We start from the raw sequence: 20,201 nt of genomic DNA on the forward strand, positions 1-20,201 counted from the left end.
GAGCTGAAGTCAGATGCTGAACTGACTGAGCCACCCAGGCACTCCTTGATTTTTTTTTAAATTTTATTTATTTATTTTGAAAGAGAGAGAGCATGAATGGGGGAAGGGCAGAAAGAGAGGGAGACAGAGAATCCCATGCAGGCTCTGCACTGCCACTTTGGAACTTGATTCAGGGCTCAAACCGATGAACTGGGAGACCGTGACCCAAGGCAAAATCAAGAGTTGGACAATCAACTGAGCCACCTAGGCACCCAAACCTTTGATTCTTACTTTTAACTTGTTCTATAAAAATACTGTATCAAACTGCACATTCAACAAATAAATTTGGCAACAAAAGATGCCTAATTATTTTCCTCTTTTTAAATTAGGATATCTTCTCTTGACAATCATGAGGATATTAAATTTATGAAAATTTTATGTGGTCAGCAAAAATTATGGTTAACATCAAGATTTCAATCTTCTAGAACAAGGTTGGCAAACCATGATTTGTGGGCCAAAAACAGCCTGCTGCCTGTTTTTTCATGACCTATGACCAAGAATGATTTTTCAAGTGTTGTTAAAAAAGAGTATTGCAACAGGGACCACATGTGGTCTATGGAGCCTAAAATATTTACCCTCTGGTCCTCTAGAGAAAAAGTTTTGCTTTCTCTGTACTTAAGAGATACCCACTTTCAAACCAGGTTGGTTGGCATTATATACCTGCTTTGATAGGCAGCTCTTGTCCTTCAAAGGTGTGGGAAACATACTTTGTGATCTGCTGAGACAGACTGTCCTGAAAGGTAAATTACATATACTCTTCCTCTTTTTACATTTTCAAAACTATCTTCTTAATTTTTCTTTTCTCCCTTGTTTGATTTTCAAAAAGATCTCACCAGAATTCTGGGTCTATAAAACAAATGATTTGGGAAGTTCAGGGATCTCTTTTGCATGCTTGGTCATCTGAGAGGGTGACACAAACATAACAGGCTCTTGAACCTGCCCATGGTCACAAAAAAAAAAAAAAAAAAGGAAATAATAATTGTCACGTTCCTGTTTAAGGAAAAAGCCAAACCATGTATACATATATGAAGTTTTGGTGTACCAAACCCACATTTTGGCCCAGGACTACTGAATTGAAGACAAAGGAACATTCAGGGCCACTAGGTAGCAACTGCTCCAGACTGAAGGGTGTGTTTGGGCATGGGGTGGTGGCGGTGGTGGTGGTTAATATCTGCCCCTACAGTTTTTGTCAATGCAGTTTTACTCCATATCTCTTTCACATGTTACCTTTAATCATTTGTGCCCTTCAAAACCTAAAAACTAAGTTTGTTGAAACTGTGTCTAAATGAGAATTTAAGATCCAAGTCATGGCCTGAGGAATGACTCTATGGTTAATAGAATGCAGACTTTTTGTCATCTATTTTACCTGTTCAGGAAGTTTTGATTCTATTGTGAACAGTTAAGCAACTAAACAAGTGATCATCATATATTCTGGCTTAGAAAAATTATTGCAAACCCAAGCATATTTTATTAAAAGAGGTAACATAATTACTGGTTAAGAAATTGAAAAGCTGGCGCCCAATAGCCAAGCAATCTTGAAAAAGAAAACCAAAGCAGGAGACATCACAATCCCAGACTTCAAGCTATACTACAAAGCTGTAATCATCAAGACAGTCTGGTGCTGGCACAAGAACAGACACTCAGATCAATGGAACAGAATAGAGAACCCAGATATGGACCCACAAACATATGGCCAACTAATCTTTGACAAAGCAGGAAAGATTATCCAATGGAGTAAAGACAGTCTCTTCAGCAAGTGGTGCTGGGAAAACTGGACAGTGACAGGCAGAAAAATGAACCTGGCCACTTTCTTACACCATACACAAAAATAAACTCAAAATGGGTGAAAGACCTAAATGTAAGACAAGAAGCCATCAGAATCCTCGAGGACAAGGCAGGCAAAAACCTCGTTCATCTTGGCCGCAGCAACTTCTAACTCAACACGTCTCTGAGGCAAGGGAAACAAAAACAAAAATGAACTACTGGGACCTCATCAAAATAAAAAGCTTCTGCACAGCAAAGGAGACAATCAGCAAAACTAAAAGGCAAGCAACAGAATGGGAGAAGATATTTGCAAACGACATATCAGATAAAGGGTTACTATCCAAAATCTATAAAGAACTTCTCAAAGTCAATACCCAAAAAAACAAATAATCCAGTGAAGAAATGGGCAAAAGATATGAATAGACACTTCTCCAAAGAAGACATCCAGATGGCCAACTGACACATGAAAAAAATGTTCAATATCACTCATCATCAGGGAAATACAAATCAAAACCACAATGAGATGCCACCTTACACCTGTCAGAATGGCTAACAGTAACAACTCAGGCAACAACAGATGTTGGCGAGGATGGGGAGAAAGAGGATCTCTTTTGCATTGCTGGTGGGAATGCAAACTGGTGCAGCCACTCTGGAAAACAGTATGGAGGTTCCTCAAAAAATTAAAAATACAACTACCTTATGACCCAGCAATTGCATTACTAGGTATTTATCCAAGGGATACAGGTATGCTGTTTCGAAGGGACACATGCACCCCAATGTTGACAGCACTATCAACAAAGTATGGAAAGAGCCCAATGTCCATCGATGGATGAATGGCTAAAGAAGATGTGATGTGTATACACACACACACACATACACACACACACACACGATGGAGCATTACTCAGCAATCAAAAAGAATGAAATCTTGCCATTTGCAACTATGTGGATGGAACTGGAGGGTATTATGCTAAGCGAAATTAGTCAGTCAGAGAAAGACAAATATCATATGACTTCACTCATGTGAGGACTTTAAGAGACCAAACAGATGAACATATGGGAAGGGAAACAAAAATAATATAAAAACAGGGAGGGGGTCAGAACGTAAGAGACTCTTAAATATGGAGAACAAACAGAGGGTTATTGGAGGGGTTGTGGGAGGGGGGATGAGCTAAATGGGTAAGGGGCATTAAGAAATCTATTCCTGAAATCACTGTTGCACTATATGCTAACTAATTTGGATGTAAATTAAAAAAAATAATAAAATTTTAAAAAAAGGTAAAAAAAGAAATCGAAAAGCTAGGATAAAAGCTTTGCATTTAAAGAAAAAAGATATACAGATAAAGTATTTGGAACTAAATGTAAATCCTATTTTATTTGTGTGTTACACAAAACTCTACCTAAATTACATATATTTAATTTAAAACCTTAAAAGACATTCTTCAGAGAAGAAATTGCAAGCAACTTTTCTAAATTCATTAAGAATAATCTGACCAGAACTCTAAGAGGAATTAGAAGTACAAAGTAGTAGTTAATTTCTTTTTGTTGCAATTAAAAATAAAATCAACTGAAAAAACATTAGAAGCCATTACAAATGTTCCAGAGAGTCAACACAATGCTGTAAAAGACATTTAACTACTGTCTAGTAGGTTAGTACTAGTGGGTTAGTATCTAGTGGGTTAGTCATGTGGTCATAACAGGACTAGATACTAGTTAGTATCTAGTATCTAGTGGGTTAGTCATGTGGTCATAACAGGACTTCACTACTTTGAAACCCATGTTCTTGTTTCATTATTTTCAGAACTAGTTCTGAAAATTCTAGTCAATTTTTATTTGTGCTCAAGGGAATATACGCAAGCCACGCTTATCAGATTTGTGACTTAAATGAATTGAGAAGGGAACGGCAATTTCATTAAAGATGGAAAAAAAGCCCTACACCCTAAGAAACAGAAATCAAATATGCTGATGTTTAATAAAGAGCCACACTTCTGTTCCTAAATAAAACAAGGCAAAAGAAACAGAAACAAAAATAACTGTGCCAGTTTGAGGATAGGGAGACAAGGTTCAATGGCAATGGCACTGCATATGAAAGAGTTGGCTACATGAGGTAACAATGTAAATGCAGTATAACCAGATCCATGCTAACTGAAGCATCTTCAGTGGAAAATGACCAGGATGATAACAAAAAGAAATATGCTGTTTGAAAACTGGAAGAACTATTGACAGCTTAGAATAGAGAAGACACATGGAAATCGCTTTAACTCTCCAAAAGGCTGTCACAAAGGAGAAGTAGACTATTTTGTGTAGCTATGAAAAACAGAACCAACCAAAGGGGATATCAAAAGGAGGCATGTTTGCATTTAATGCAAAAAGGAACTCTGTAACTGAGTTGAGATACATGGGCTGCTTGGGCATCACTACAGCTATGCAAGCAAAGACTAAAAGATCACTTGGTAATTATAAAAAGTTTCCAATACTAGATAAATGACTGAATTAGCCCAAGGGTCTGTAATGTATAGGCTGTGGCCCAAATCTGGCCTGCTGCTTGGTTTTGTAAATAAAGTTTTATTGGAACACAGGCATGGTCATTCAATTATGTATTATCTAGGTCTGCTTTTGTGCTACAGTCAGGGTTGAGTAGCAACAGACACTGTATGGCTTTGAAGCTGAAAATATTCACTCTGTGGGCCTTTACAGAAGAGGTCTGCCAACCTCTGAATTAGATAATTAAGATTTCTTCTAATTCCTCTATGAATGTTAGCTTCAGAGTACCAGTTTTCTGAGTAATGCCCGACTGTTTATGAGTTTTGTCATAATTACGAGTAGAGAGCATCCCAATTCAAAAATAATTATTACTGAGTTGATCCAGACAGTGGATTTTAGAACTTTGTCACTTCTCTGCCTCCTTCAAAAAGAGATATATGATGCATATTGATTAAAATTCTTAATAAACTGAGTTCAAATTCATTCAAGTGAATTGTGATACACTCTTAAATAATCAGACATATTGTGAGGTGCTGTAGACCAAGGCTGTGAAGTAAAAGTTTAATCATCATCAAATGCTTTCATTCTTTAAAACTCAATATTTACAGTAACAATGCAGTAAATTAGCTTATGATAACGAAAAGGATGGCATCAGAACTCCTTTCCTTTTCAGAGTTGTATAAAGGGAATTGGGATTCACAGAAGGTTCAGATTTTTCTCCTGTTTATTGTTTGGTTCACCCTCTAACTTTGGCTAAATTATTTAATTTTTCTTTGCCCTACGTAGAATGACACAAAGTCAGCTGCAAACAACCTGACATCTCCCATCCTCCCTCCCACTCATGGCTCCCCCAAGCTAGAGGCATAATGCATTAGAAACATTTACCAAATCTTTGTCAGTTCTCTGGGAAGGACTAGGGGAGAACTGGGGAGAACTAGGACAATCCTCTTGACAATCATGAGGGTATTAAATTTATGAAAATTTTCTGTGATGTCTCTTTTAACATCATTCTGTTGTTTTGTCCTCACTCTTTCGAACGCCTGTATTGCTGAATTATTTTCATTATTTGTTCAGCAAAAATACTTTGGTATGAAACTTTTTTTTTCTACAGTAATATGTTGGTATAGCTGACATTTATTTCATTTTGTCGTGACTAACGTGGGTAGCACTTGTGCAGTACAAGGGAATTTTCCTTGATACACAGGTAGCCCCTGCTTTTCAAAAGTTCTTGTTAGGCCATGTATGTTGCTTTTATAAAAGACACAGTAGCTGTGTCTTAAGGTGTCAGAAAAGCCTAAGGGAGGTTATTTTTTGGGTCAGGGAACGTTCAAAGAAATTTTCCACATGAAGTAATGGTAATTGCTTCTTTGCTTTATGCCATCTGGGCTTACGAATGAGAACACTCTGCTTCTGGATAGCAGGGGAAACCCGTACTTCTACCTTTGGTAGCCCCTGGTTTTCCCCTCTGAACTAGAGTTTCAAGGCCTGAATATTACACCTGGGGGAAGGAGGGAGCTCCCTTAGAGCTCAGTGTGGCTTTGGTGGGTTATATGGGTTCTTTGTTATTGTGAGATTTTGCCATGTCCTGTACGAGGATACACTCCACTGAGGAAGGGATGTAATCACATGGACCTGTGCCCTAACTTAGCTTGAAGCCCTGAAACTGGCAAGCCCTAGCAGTTCTTCTTGCTGCGACTGAAATCCTGGGATACTGTGTGATAGCAGGTAGGTGTACCGTTTAATGTCGTCCCAGGGTGCTTATTCAATGTCTCAGTCTGATTCTTTCCAGGTTGGGACTATTTGGTAAAAAGCTCAGAATTTGGTAAATTCGTCTTTCTCTAAATGGCCTTTATTTTTATTTTTTTCTATATATATATATATATATTTTTTTTTTTCTTTCTTTTTTCTTTTTTTTTTTCAATATATCTAAATGGCCTTTAAAGAGTGGAAATGGCACCAGGAGTTTTCTTTCTTTAACTTCTGCTTTTTTTTTTTTTTTTTAATGAAACGTTGATATCCGCTTTATTCGTAATTGCCAAATGCTGGAAACAACCCAAATGTCCTTCAACAGTTGAATGGATAAACAAACTGTCTAACCCCAAGCAATGGAATACTGCTGAGCAATTAAAAGGAACAAATTATTGATAAACTTAGCAATATGGATGAATCTCAAGTGCTAAATAAAAGTCTATCTCTACTTTTTGAAACTATGTCATGAAGGTGCACATGATCTTTACTGAGGGGTTCCTGCTTAGGTCTGTTTCATCAAAACCAAGTCTCTGTGATCCAGTTTCATTTCACATCTTTACAGGGGAGGCTCCATCTATGCTTTTAAATAAAAGCCTTAGCTGAATATATAGATAATAAATATTAAAACTCTGATAGAAGGGATTGAAAATGGAGTCATATGGCCAGAATATTAAATAAGTAATTGTTAAGTAAATCTCAGACCATCAGTGAATGTTTATAATAAAATGATTAGCTTTTCTGTGGGACCGTATACAAGAATTTCACACACAAAAAAAACCACCAGTTTTTAAACTTATATGTAAATTCCATTTTTTTTTTTTTTTTAAGTAGGCTTCACACCCAGCATGGGGCTTGAACTCACAACCCTGAGATCAAGAGTCGGGGTCCTTGGGGCGCCTGGATGGCTCAGTCGGTTAAGCGCCCGACTTCGGCTCAGGTCATGATCTCGCGGTCCGTGAGTTCGAGCCCCGCGTCGGGCTCTGTGCTGACAGCTCAGAGCCTGGAGCCTGTTTCAGATTCTGTATCTCCCTCTCTCTGACCCTCCCCATTCATGCTCTGTCTCTCTCTGTCTCAAAAATAAACAAAGGTTAAAAAAAAAAAAAAAAAAAAAGGAAAGAGTCGGGGTCCTTAACCAACTGAGCCACCTAGGCACTCCCGTAAATTCCATTTTAATGTTACTTTAGACTCCCCATGTTCTTGACTGAAGATTATTTAATCTATATTCTCATACTCACAGGCCAAGGCTGTAGATCATTCAGTCCCTTTTCTAATTTCTCAACATCTGGAAACTTTGTGGCTCCATCAGCATCTGCCATAAGGATCTTTTCTCCTCGAGAACTGAATATACCCTGTATTTAAACATTTGAATTAAAAGAAAGTTGCTTAAAATTAAGGCTAAATCCAATGACATATCAGTTTGTTCTGCTTAAGATAACTAATATTAGATAATCTCATATCTAATACTAGGTGTGAAATGGCAGGATGCCAAAGTTCCCTGAAAACAAATTACATTGATAAGATTCTTCCAAATGTATCTAATGCCTAGTTCATGATTTTAAAAACTTTGTGAGGTCCTACCACTATTACTTTGGAATATATCATGATAGGAATATAGATTTGGATGAATAAAAGATATCCCACATCAGTAAGAACAAAAGTAAAATATCTATCATATATGTTATATATGCGTTGTGTGCATATCAGGAGCTACTTTAGGACAGCATATGAAGAACATATTTATGAGTGGATTGAACAAATACAATATATACAGACTTGCTGTGAAACCCACCATCAGACAGATCTTTAGTATTCTTTGTTTTTTTGAATGTTTATTTATTTTTGAGAGACAGATCATGAGCAGGCCAGGGGCAGACAGAGAGGAAGACACAGAATCTAAAGCAGGCTCCAGGCTCTGGGCTGTCAGCACAGAGCCTGACACGGGGCTTGAACCCACCAACCATGAGGTCATGACTTGAGCCAAAGTCGGAGGCTTAACAGACTGAGCCACCCAGCCACCCCAGTATTCTTTATTATGGAATCTAAAGCAGTTTAAATTAATTGTTGAACAAAGAAATATGGAATGTCACTAAAATTTGGGAAGCATGGATATATCCAAATACTATTTTATGTTATTTGAATCATCTGACACTTAGCAAAATTATGCCTCTCAATACTGAATCAGTTGGCCTTTTGTGCAAAATACGGCTCTATCAGTGTACATTTCACATGGAAACAAACTACACGTCAACTCTTAATTCATGGTCCATTTGAGTGAATTCATTGTTTCTTAAGTATAAATATATGTATAGCTTGATACAGGACAAATATAGCTTCTGATATTACTTAACAGTATGTGAATATGGATAAGATATACACAAATGTAGACAAAACTTTGATCATTTATTCTATGGGATAAGCCCACTAATTAGTTTCTGTAATTTTTTTTTAGTCATACCAGTTAGAATACAGGTAAGGGGGCTTGGGTAGTTGAGTCTTTTGAGCATCCCACTCTTGATTTCTGCTTAGGTCATGATTCCTGGGTTGTGGGACCGAGCTCTGAGTCAGGCTCTGTGCTAAGTGTGGAGCCTGCTTAAGATTCTCTCCCTCTCTCTCCCTCTCTCTCCCTCTCCCCTGCTCGCACTCTCTTTTTTCTCTCTCGCTCTCTCAAAAAGAAAAAAAAAAAAAAAAAGAATACAGGTGAAAAGGCAGAATAAAAATGTTTTGTTTAACATCTGGACAAAAAAAACCTGAAAAAAAACAACAAAGGACTATTTCAGCAATACATGTTAAGGGTGAACTGGAGGTAATTATTTAACATTATGGAAAATGTCTTTGGCTTTAAATCTTGTTTAGTCCACTTTATTATTTTATCTTTTAAAAAAATTTTTATTTTAGAGGAAGAGCGAGAGCATGACCAGGGGAGAGAGGTGGGGGAGCAGGGGGGGAAAGGGAGGCAGGGAGAGGAGAGAGAGAGTGAGGGAGAGAGGGAGGGAGGAGGGAAAGAGAGAGGGAGGGGGGAGGAGGGAAGGAGGGGGAGAGGGAGAGGGAGAAAGACAGAGAGACAGAGAGAGAGACAGAGACAGAGAGAGAGACAGAGAGAGAATCTCAAGCAGGCTCTACGCTCAGCACAGAGCTTAACACGGGACTTGATCTCATGATCCTGGGATCATGACCTGAGCAGAAGTTAAGAGTCAGACACTCAACCAACTCAGCCACCAAGACACCCATATTATTTTATTTTTTAAAGGAGGTTCTTCAATGCTGGCTATTCTCCACTCTACCGACAATGGCCTTCACTTCACCACCAAACTTCTTGAAAAGGTAGTCTATCCTAGCACTTCCCATTCCTGTCCATTCAATCACACCCTATCCCTTCTCATTGCTTGTACTGTTCTTCCTCATGAGCCACATTTCCCCAAGGCTTGGTTTCCAGCTGTCCTTTTTCTCTATTCCTTCTTCCTTGCCAACTTAATGGGTTCAACTATCATCTGATGCATGTGGATTACTCACTCACATCTTCTCTACCAGGCTATTCTGGATACCACTACATGGTATCTCAACCTTAATATGGCTCAAACTCAATTAAAGTTGTCTTTTAAATCAGCTCCTTCTCCAGTGTTTCATTCCTTCTATGGCATTCTCCTTCTCCTTGGCCTCCTCCAAGGTCTTAGGTAACTTATTCCTCTCCCTGATCACCTGATACAATTCTACCTCATTTTTGCCCTCCACCCCTACCATATTGGTCTCTCCTCTTCTGATGCTGCATCACCATCATAATCCAAATTAACAATCCACTTGTACCTTGCTTACACTACTGTGCTGGCTACTGTCACTCTGTCAAAGGTGAAAGCCTAAAAGTCCCTACCCTAAAAGTTCAGGATATGAACCCACCTACCCCCTTGAACTTACTCCTACAAAGTCAACCCACGTGTACCACTAGCAGTTCCTGACTGTGGCGCTTTCTCTCATACCTTTGGTCACGTCCCTCCTCTGCAAGCTTCCTGCCCCAACTTTTGCCTGGACAGAATTTCTAGTCTTCCTTGAAGATTCTGTGCAGAATTTACCTCATATGGGAAGTCTCTGCTGCTGTTCCTCCCGGCTGGAAAGTGGCGCCATTCTATCACGGCGTTACAACACTAGTAAAGTATGGTGTCTTTAAGGATAGGATGGTTGTCTTTCATCTAAGTATCTCTAATAAGTGAATGGATGGATTTAAAGGCCACCATGATATTACACAAACCCTATTTTCTTTTTCTCCTCTTTGCATGGCTTATGACCTAGTCAGAGCAAGCTCACTGTTCCTAGTACGTATTCCAAGAGTTCTGAATTCTGTCTTGCTGCTCTTCTCTCAACATTTCCCACACACTAACAGAGATGTTAGGTTAAGAGCATGGATTTCAGGGTACTAACCTAATCTAAATCTTCATTCTGACTATTAATAACCATGTGACCTTGAGTAAGTTGCTTTACTATGTGTCACTTCCCTCAACTACGTAATTGAAAAATAGGACCTAACTCTTGAGACAATATGAGGAGGGTTAAATGTGATAATTATGTTGAAGTGGCTAATTTACTGTCCAGCTGAAAATGACCAGTCGAGTGGAATAACCAGGTGGAAGCCAGTTTTCACCATTGCTGGAGGCTTGGCTTCAGTGGTATCTCCTTTGTCAAGTTTGCTTGACATGTGCTTGAGACTGATAGTTACCTACTCAAAATCTATTCTTTCCTTCTGTTTTACTAATGGATGTCTCATCAGGTCAGGAATGAAAATGTGAGGAAAAAACATTTCTCAGCCTTCCTTGGAAATAGGGGTGGCCTTGGGACACTGTTCTGGCCAATGACAATTAAGTAAATTTTTAGGTGAAGCTTCTAGGAAAGTTCCCCAAAAGGGGGCAAACCAGCCAGCATATGTCTTTTGCCCTCTGCCCCTCTCCTTATCTGGAATGTGGATGTAATGGCTCCCAGGTACTCCAGGAGTCACCTTGTGTGAATGAGGAAAAAGGGAGTGAAAAGTTAGGAGGCAGAGTTTCTGATGACACAGTGGGGTTGCTGAATAAGCCCTGGATGCTTGTACTTAGAGTTCTTTTTTGGGGGGGGGGGGGCAAAATAAAATAAACCTCTAAATCATTTAAGACACTATTTGGATTTTCTTCCACATATCTTGACTTGTGGTCTTTCTTCAGAGTATCTGGACTTCTACCTGACATGCCTCAGCTGAAAGTAACCTATTCCTTTTGGAATTTCTATAACACATCAGGTGTATCTCTCATCAGTATAATCATCTTTTCTAGCAGACTGCCAATTTCATCAAGAGAGACCCACATCAGATTTATCTTAGTTCAGGTACCATGTTAAGCACAGTGTCTTCATATAGGTAAACCTTAATATGTCAAAGCATTTTATAAACTGCAAAAAAATCATATAATCTTATTATCTGGTGACCATATTAAAGACACACAGAGGCAGATGATAACATTATAAATTTTGATTAAGATACACCTATTCTCCTGAATTACCCAGTATATCATAGATATGGCATGATTTTTAAGATTTGATCACATTATATATAGATAAGTATATGAAGTTCTTGTTAAAACTAATTCACCACTAACCTGAAATGGTGGTATTCAATTAGACAGCTGTAGAAAACAAACATATTAGTCCGCAAAAGAATTTATTAAAAAATGTTTACGTTTTAGATTAAAATGCTGAAACTATGGATTACCATCCTAACAGCTCCGCCTTTCCCACGATTCTTCACCAGCGTGATCACTCGTACTTTGTCGCTTCCGTATTTCTGGCAATATTTAAAAGCTACCTGTCAAATTATATAAAAGTCAGAATAATATCAACTTGGATTCTAAGACAGTAAACCAGGTTTCTGAGTTTGGCTTAAATACTGCTATTTCCGTTACACTGTTCTTCTGACTAGATTATACACACTGTACATTTTAGTGGCTGTACACACTGTACACACTGTACACACTGTGTACACACTGTGTACTGAATGTACACACTGTACATTTTAGAGTTGTTGAATGCCTTCAACCCACTAGGTTGAAGTCACAATTCACCTTCCTGCAGAGGCAACAACAGAAGAGGCAGTGGCTGTCTCTTATTTTGACTCCTTTATTTATGCTAATGAGCTGCTTGAGAAAATAAAACCCATGCGTTGATCGACTGGTACACACTTGTGATCCTCCCCCTGACCCTGCCGCTTACTGCTTAATGACTTACTTACGTGTCAACAACTGATCTTATTCCCCACAGAAGTTGTTCATATCCTGGAATATTTCCCCAAATCTTTTCACTCAACTGCCATTATTTTTTGATTTACAATCAAAGCCGTGAAACAGTGATCTGTATTTGCTACACACATCTCTTCATCACTCATTTAGTCATCAACCCATTGTAGTATGGTCCATGCCCTTTGCTTTTCCACATCGCCTTTCTATATTACCTATCTTCATCAACAGCCCTCCCCCTCATTTTTTTAAGTAAGCTCCATGCCCAATATGGGGCTTGAACTCATGACCCTGAGATCAAGAGTCACATGTTCTACCAACTGAGCCAGCCAGGTGCCCCAACATCTTCTCCTTTTGACCCTCATCTCCATAGAGAGTGTGAAGTTATTCTCATCTGCTGTTTGCCCTCCTGGCAGACCAGCTTTTAGTTTTTTTTTTAGCAGCTTAGGAGCTATGGGTCTAAGAATGCAGGAATGAGAGAGGATAATACTCTAAGATACTTGTTACCTCCTGTGGGTAAATCCAGATAGAGGTATGCCAAAGGACATATCTGACACCCACCGCCAGATATGAAGGCATCTTCCTATTTGCATGACTGCTTAGAAACTGTAAGGCAAGGTGGAGTATAAAGAAAAAAAATGATGCTTAAGAAAAAAGGAACCATATATTGGTAGGCAAAGAAGGGTCCCAGTGGCCAAGGTGAATTGTTGTTGTACATGTTTTCTCCCGATGTGATGATCTTCAAAGCTTCCCTGGTCTTATGGAGTGGTAGAAGAGCAGGTTTATCTTCCAGCTTTCCATAGGTGAAACCTCTCTGCTTTTTTGACTACCCACACTGTAACAACAGAGAGTGCTGGCACAGCTTTAGCACTCTCTGATGACCGGAAATAAGACTTTACATTTGTTAAATTATTCTACATTTCTATCCACTGGCAATCCTAAAAGCAAGTTTACTTACCTTTGAAGTTTGGTCTTTGCTGCCATCATCAACTACTATCACCTCATACGTGAACGTGGGATCTTGCTTCTGCAAGAAGCAAAGATAAAATACCTCAATTTGGCGTAAATGCCATCAAGAATTCTGATAAGATTGCAAAGAGTTTAAATAACAACTGTTTGGTTTTTTTTTCAGTCTTTGTTCCCTCTGGAGAATACATCCTTACTCTAAACCCAGTGGGGGTACGTAAGTCAAAAATAAGCAAAAACAGACAACTGTCACAGCAGAGACTCCCAGAGATGCCCGTCACTCCTGCCTCACGCTGCACTTCTGCTATTTGCCGTTCCCAAGTACTGGCAGGGGCATCCTATGTAACGTGTTGCTATTTGCAATGAATTTGCTTGGCTTTTGTTTGGCTGGGGAGGGAGGCAAGAATAGCTAAGAATCCTTACTAACTCATGGGTTTCTTCCTCACTTCTCGTGTCCTCTAACCCAAGATGCAAGCTCTTTCATTTCTTTCTCTAAGTTTACTTGAGTAGCTATTTCTCCCAATTTCCTGTAGGCTAGGAATATAAATCCTGGACATTTATTTAGTTTAACCAAATCCTACCACAATAAAATAGTTTAGCTGTCCTTGAAGCTTATAAATAATAGTTGTTATAGAGTGGTATGTAAGGGCACAAGTCACATAAAATAAAAAGTCCAAGAAGCAAAAGGAAGAGAGATGCTGGGCAAGAGCAGAGAGCAAACACTGACTGAGTGTCCGTGAGTCCTGCTCTTGCCCTGGTCACCCTGCACCAAACTGGTGGGAGCAGCCACGTGCTTGCTGTGCTGAGCACTTTGGAGACAGGCTACAACCTATGACCTTGGGCAAGTTACATTTTGGCCTGTTTTCTCATTTAAAAAAACAAACAAACAAAAAACAAACAAACAAACAAAAAAACCCCACGCCTAGTCTATGTGGTTGGTGTAAAGAACACATGTAATAGAAGAGACAGAAGCCACACATTTAACAAGGGCTCCATTCTCTCCCTTTTTCTTTCTTTTTTTTCTATTAAGTAATCTCTACACCCAACATGGGGTTCAAACTCACAACTCCAAGATCAAGATTTGCACACTTCACTGACTGAGCCAGTCAAGCGCCCCTCTCTCCTTCTTTTCTTTAAATTTAATTTTTCAACATGTCCTCCTCTCTTTCAATGAATCTTCTATGTTCCTTTTACAAAGAAAACGTAAAACCAATGTAAATCAAAACAAGGAATTTTCTAAAAAAAAAAAAAAAAAAAAAGAACCAGCCACAAAACCCATTTGTTTCCTTAAAGTCTCTAAGGAGATTCCAACAGCAGCCGATGCTATTAAACAAGGGCGCGTATTACTTTTCTTCTCTTTATTCAGGGAAAGAAGAGAAAATAAATGAGGGGAACTCCTCTGAATAATAAAGAAAAACAAAAATAATTTCACTCTAATTATAAGCCTTTTTCAAATAAATGTCTTTTTAAAAAGTCACAAAAGTAAAAACAGCACTGTGCTGCCACAGAGTCTGCAGATGTACTCAATTTTTTTATTTTTTCTTTTTGGCTGTTTTATTTTTTATTTTTATTATTTTTTAAAATATATTGTCAAATTGGTTTCCATACAACACCCAGTGCTCATCGCAACAGGTGCCCTCCTCAATGCCCATCACCCACTTTCCCCTCCCCCCCACCCCCATCCACCCTCAGTTTGTTCTCAGTATTTAAGAGTCTCTTATGGTTTGCCTCCCTCCCTCTCTGTTTGTAACTATTTTTTTCCCCTCCCTTCCCCCATGGCCACCTGTTAAGTTTCTCAAGATCCACATTCAACTTTAAATGTACCATCAGGCAAGAAGATAAAAGTGGGTGGGAGGGTACATAAGTAATGTCAGCTTTCCGGTTTGTTCTGGGTTCACCCACCTGCGGCTGGAGGTAGTGAGCCACGTGATGGGCTTGCTCGCTGACAGCCCATGGCAGGCAACAAGCTGAGCATGGGAGGCCCTGTGACCTTGACGGCCCCGGCCATGGCTGGCACTGCCTCTCACCGTGGGTCTAGCCAGGATCTACAAGTTGGTGATCTAGTCTGGTTTTAATTGGAGACATCATATTGAAAGAGAAAACATGATACCTGTCTCTCCTCTAGATAGCCCAGCGCTTCATCCATCATTACAGGCACTTAAAGAAAAAAAAAAAAAAAAAAAAATATATATATATATATATATATATGAAAAATTGTTTTTGAAAATGATTTACCAAGCCTCAGAACACTCAGTTTACATATGGAAAAAGTCTGAATAGTCTAATAGGCTCCTCTGGGACTTTCCTCCAGTGGCCGCTCCCATCTGGAAGGTCTGCTGTTCACATCTAGCTACTCTAGTCTCCAGAATACTTCAGTCCTACCACTTCTGATGCTGACCCTATCTTCTGCAGCTATTACTCGTTTCCCCTCTTCTGAACTACATCTACCAACTATGCACTCACCACAGCCCACATCTGTTAATGTTCTGGCAAAGACAATAAAGGTCATACTTTAAATTTCCTTTTCTTCCCAAATGACCAAAAAAATGAAATCGGGCTTACACCGTTTTTCTTCATTGTATGAAGGCACAACAACAGAGAGTTGCTTGGTAGGTGAGTCCCATATGCTGGGCAAAGTTTCCTTCTGTCCTCTGGCATTTAAGAAGAACTTCTCTTCTTCATATTGATGGAGATGTGGCATTTTTGTAGCAGTTATAAATGCAACAAAGGAAATCTAAAAGCAGGTATGTTAACAAGAGATTATGTTATGTTGACATTTTTTTTCGATTTGTTATACGAGAACACATCTTTTACATATTTTTTTTTTTTGTTTGGTGGAATATTTACTCTCACTTTTTAGTCCATTAACAATGGTCTAGAGATGACACCAAAATTCAAATCCCTTACTTATGCACTGGTTATTTTCCTTTCTTCAACTGGTAAGGTACTAATAATGCCTTAGGAGGCTCTTTGTCTCTTCTGACCTGTCATCCCCAGGACTCCATTGTCCTAGATCTAACAGGGAACAGTCACTAGAAGTGCAGTCTATGATGCCCTGAACCTCCAATCCCCTGGCAAGCACATAGCTAGGTCTGATTCCTACTTGGAGCCTGTATGTGACAGAAGGTAAGTTCACAGTACAGGCAGAATGTGTGGAATGAGGGCAGACCTCCCATCTAGGACCAAATCAAGCAAGGTTTTGAAGAAACGACCCTTCCACCCCCATGGTAGGGGCCAGTAATGCTTAAGAATATATTCTTGACACTTATCCTAGATTTGAATTCAGAATACATTATTTTTTGGGGTGCCTGGGTGGCTCAGTCGGTTGAGCATCCAACTTCGGCTCAGGTCATGATCTGTTTGTGAGTTCAAGCCCCACATCGGACTCTCTGCTGACAGCTCAGAGCCTGAAGCCTCCTTTGAATTCTGTGTCTCCCTCTCTCTCTCTCTGCCCCTCCTCCACTCGCTTGCTCTCTCTCTCAAAAATGAACATTAAAAAATTAAAAAAAAAGAATATATGTATATATTTTAAATAAAGTATCAAACTTGTAAGCTCTGTCACCGTGCACTACTAACATAGCTCCCTTCCATTTTTATTTGGGAGCGAGCCCTGTAAATAACCATTCTTTGTAACACTGTTTCTACTGGTACACTTCCTGCTTTTAAAGCAGTCAATCCACAAATATTTGGAATGCTACTCATTTTTAATATGGTGACCATTTATAATATTCCATTGGGTACATACTGAAATTGAACTTGCTCTGATTAGTAGGAGCATGGAGGCAGTATCCCGACTAGTGGTTAAGAGTTCCTGTTCTGGGGGTGTCTGGGTGACTCAGTGGGTTAAGTGTCCAACTTCAGCTCACGTCATGATCTCATGGTTCTTGAGTTCCAGCCTTGCATCTGGCTCTCTGCTGTCATTACAGACCCCACTTTGGATCTTCTGTCCCCCCCTCTCTGCCCTTCCCCCGTTCCCCTATTCACATGCACACGCACTCTCTCCCTCTCCCTGAAAAAAGAAAGTTCCTATTCTGCACCCCAGTGTCCAGAATGTGATTTCTAAATTCAATTTCCTAACAAAAGTAATCAATGCTCTCTGTAAGATGCCACAGAATCACCTCATTATTTTGAAAATTCTGCCTTTTGTCTTACCTTTTATAAGTGAAAGATATGTCAGAGTAACTGAATGGCTGAGAATGATTTTTTTTTTTCATTATAGAATTCCAGGTAATACACGAAAAAGGAATGATAACAATTAGAATATTCCACCTTGCAACCCCCAGAGAAATAATGGATTTAGGTTGACAAACTTTATGATTGGTCGGTCAGGCTAACAAAATTGAACTCCTGGATCCTCTCAACACCAGAAAAAATTAGATATAACAAGCCTTCTGGTATGATACAAGAGGAAGTATTCAGCATCAATCACATGCCTTTTTTGATTAAAAACCTCAAACATGCATTTGATTACATATCTAAATATTACTACCAGTTAATAGGAAATCCAGGAGGAGACAGAGTAAGATGTTAACAATCACCAAGGGGGTGCAATCAGTATAATTCAGATTGTTGGAAACTCTACAGGACAAATGACTACTTATTAAAGACAAGGAAAAACAAAAACAAAAACACAAGACAAATTGTTACAGATTAAGATACTTGAGACGTATCAATTGAGTGCTAAGTGTATGTTAATGCTCAATGGAACAAAAAGACTATACTAAAACATACATGAGGCATTTGAACAGATGGGATATTTGAAATCACTTAATAATGGTTAAAATTTTTAAACATCCATGATAACACAGGGCACCTGGGTGGCTCAGTCAGTTAAGCATCCGACTCTTGTTTTCAGCTCAGGTCATGATCTCATGGTTCCTGAGTTCAAGCCCCGCATCGAACTCTGCACTGTCAGTGGGGAGTCTGTTTGGGATTCTCTCTCCCAGTCTTTCTCTCTGGCTCTCCCCTGCTTGTACTCTCTTTCTCAAAATAAATAAACTTAAAAAAAAAAAAACCCATAACTTTATTATGGTTATATTTTAAAAAAGGGAATCTTGTCTTTAGAGATAAATGCTGGGGATTTACAGATAGAGTGTTATGTCTTAGATTTGCTTCAAAATAATTCAGACAAGTGGGGTGAGGAAATGTCTGGAAGGTGGATATATATGAAACTAGTTTTTTTTTTTTTTCTTTTATAATTTCCTGCTCTGGCATTAAAAAAAAAAATGAAGTTCCACTAGCTGTGTGACATTTTCATATGTGAAATCTCTCAATCTCAATCTGTTTCCTCATCAAATAAAGCTAATGATAATAACATTTATGTCAGCATTGTTTTAAAGATCACAAGGGATGCCCCTGTTAAACGCTGAATACAATACCCAACATATTATAAGTCCTCAATAAATGGTAGTTCTTATAATCACTTCAAGCCAGTGGGATCAAATACTTCCAGTATACCCTCATAATGGACTCATTTAACTCTGTGCAACAGACAGATTTAACAAGACGATTCAATCCAGGATTCTGTCAAAATTTGCCCCACTGAAACCCTGACTTGCTCCAAACCCCGAAAAAACCCAGAATCTCCACTATGGAAGAAAGAAGATCCCTTTCTCACTCAGACACAAATCACCAAAGTAGTCAGGACACATGGCTTTTTCTCTATTGTTTTTAAACCATGAGTTTGCAAACCTAGCAAGGTGGAAGAATGGCCTTCCTAGCAGTGCTATCTAGAGGGCTAATATGAGTGTCAAGGAAGCTGAAACTTCCTTTTACTCCTGGAAGTGTACTGGAGTAAACTCCATTTACTAACTGGATGGCAGGTTCATTCCAAATTATATGAGGGAAAGGTCACTTGGAAAATTGACTATTAGTTATGGATCAGCAAGTGTTTATACGTTTCTGTTTCCACAATAAGAGCAAAGAAAACACAAGTTTGAATTCTATTGTATAGCCTCATTCCGAGGCAGCGAATTTAGGGTGTTCAATAATGGGATGTAACGACTCCCAGACACATGGTAACACCACGCCTGTGTGTCTTCATCTTACTGTGTCCCTCCTGGGTCTTCTTGATCCACGAATTTATTCCAATCTGTAACAGATGGCTCTGGGCGGTGCGCTGTCACCACTTTCTGTTTAACATCGGGAAAAGGGTGAGTCTAGAGAGCACACACTTCCTGGGGGCTCAAGACCTTCCTGGGTGGAGCCAGAACTGCATAGGCTGCAGGCCCGGGGGTGGGGGTGGGGGAGTCTTGGAGAGGTCGGGACAGATAGGGCGGGTGGACAGAGGTCCAGGGACCAGGGGGCAAATGGAGACTGGTAAGCACGACCCCCAGTGAATAAGCGTACAAGACTCCGGGCATAGAGGGAGGTAAAGCTGCAAAACAAAAATAAATACGGAAGAAAGGGTGTGTAGAATTCTAGGGGAAGGAATCCTCGGGTCAAGATTTGCGGGAAGCCTGGTGGAAAGGGACCCGGCGAAGAGTGGGCAATGCAGAGGAGATGCGTGCCGGCCGAGTCTCTAAGACAGCAGTGAGCCTGGGCCCGCGGCGATCCCCCATCCCTCTCCTCACCAGTATCAAGGCTGCGGCCGCCAGCGCCACGCCGAGCACCGCCAGCTGCAGCACCAGCGAAAGCATCCTCCATGCCCAGGTCGCCGCCTGCCCTACCAATTACCTACACACACGCGGAAGAGCCCCGGTGCAGCCCCGCCTCCTGCCGGCAGAGGGGCCGCGCAGGCCTGGCGCCCGCCGCCCACAGCGCCCTCTCGCGGCAAGGCGAGGAGAAGAACATGTAGTTCTTGGGAGCCGGGGTCAGCTGTGGAGGCGGGCCCTCTGTCCCACAGTAGGGTGGACAAAATCAGCAAGTAAAAATGCAGGATGTCCACTAACTTGAGTTTCAGATAAGCAATGAACAGTTTTTTTTTTTTTTTTTTTACAGACTTGTTAAAATTCG

At 39.8% G+C, this 20,201-nt stretch overlaps 1 protein-coding gene across 1 annotated transcript in view; it reads right to left on the reverse strand.

Annotated features, from left to right (window-relative positions):
- The window catches only part of ALG5 (ALG5 dolichyl-phosphate beta-glucosyltransferase), a 42,718-nt gene extending 22,770 nt beyond the window's left edge, over positions 1-19,948 (reverse strand). The window contains exons 1-6 of the mRNA XM_042957823.1: positions 19,820-19,948; positions 15,810-15,981; positions 15,358-15,404; positions 13,240-13,308; positions 11,762-11,854; positions 7,272-7,385 (exon numbers count right to left, since the gene is read on the reverse strand). Of these exons, the coding sequence (XP_042813757.1) occupies positions 7,272-7,385; positions 11,762-11,854; positions 13,240-13,308; positions 15,358-15,404; positions 15,810-15,981; positions 19,820-19,885 (561 nt within the window). The 5' untranslated portion in view covers positions 19,886-19,948. The remainder of the gene's footprint in view (positions 1-7,271; positions 7,386-11,761; positions 11,855-13,239; positions 13,309-15,357; positions 15,405-15,809; positions 15,982-19,819) is intronic.
- Between the last annotated feature and the right edge of the window lie 253 nt (positions 19,949-20,201).

This window comes from Panthera tigris, chromosome A1 (genome assembly GCF_018350195.1).
Source record: "Panthera tigris isolate Pti1 chromosome A1, P.tigris_Pti1_mat1.1, whole genome shotgun sequence".
NCBI classification, from domain to species: Eukaryota; Metazoa; Chordata; class Mammalia; order Carnivora; family Felidae; genus Panthera; species Panthera tigris.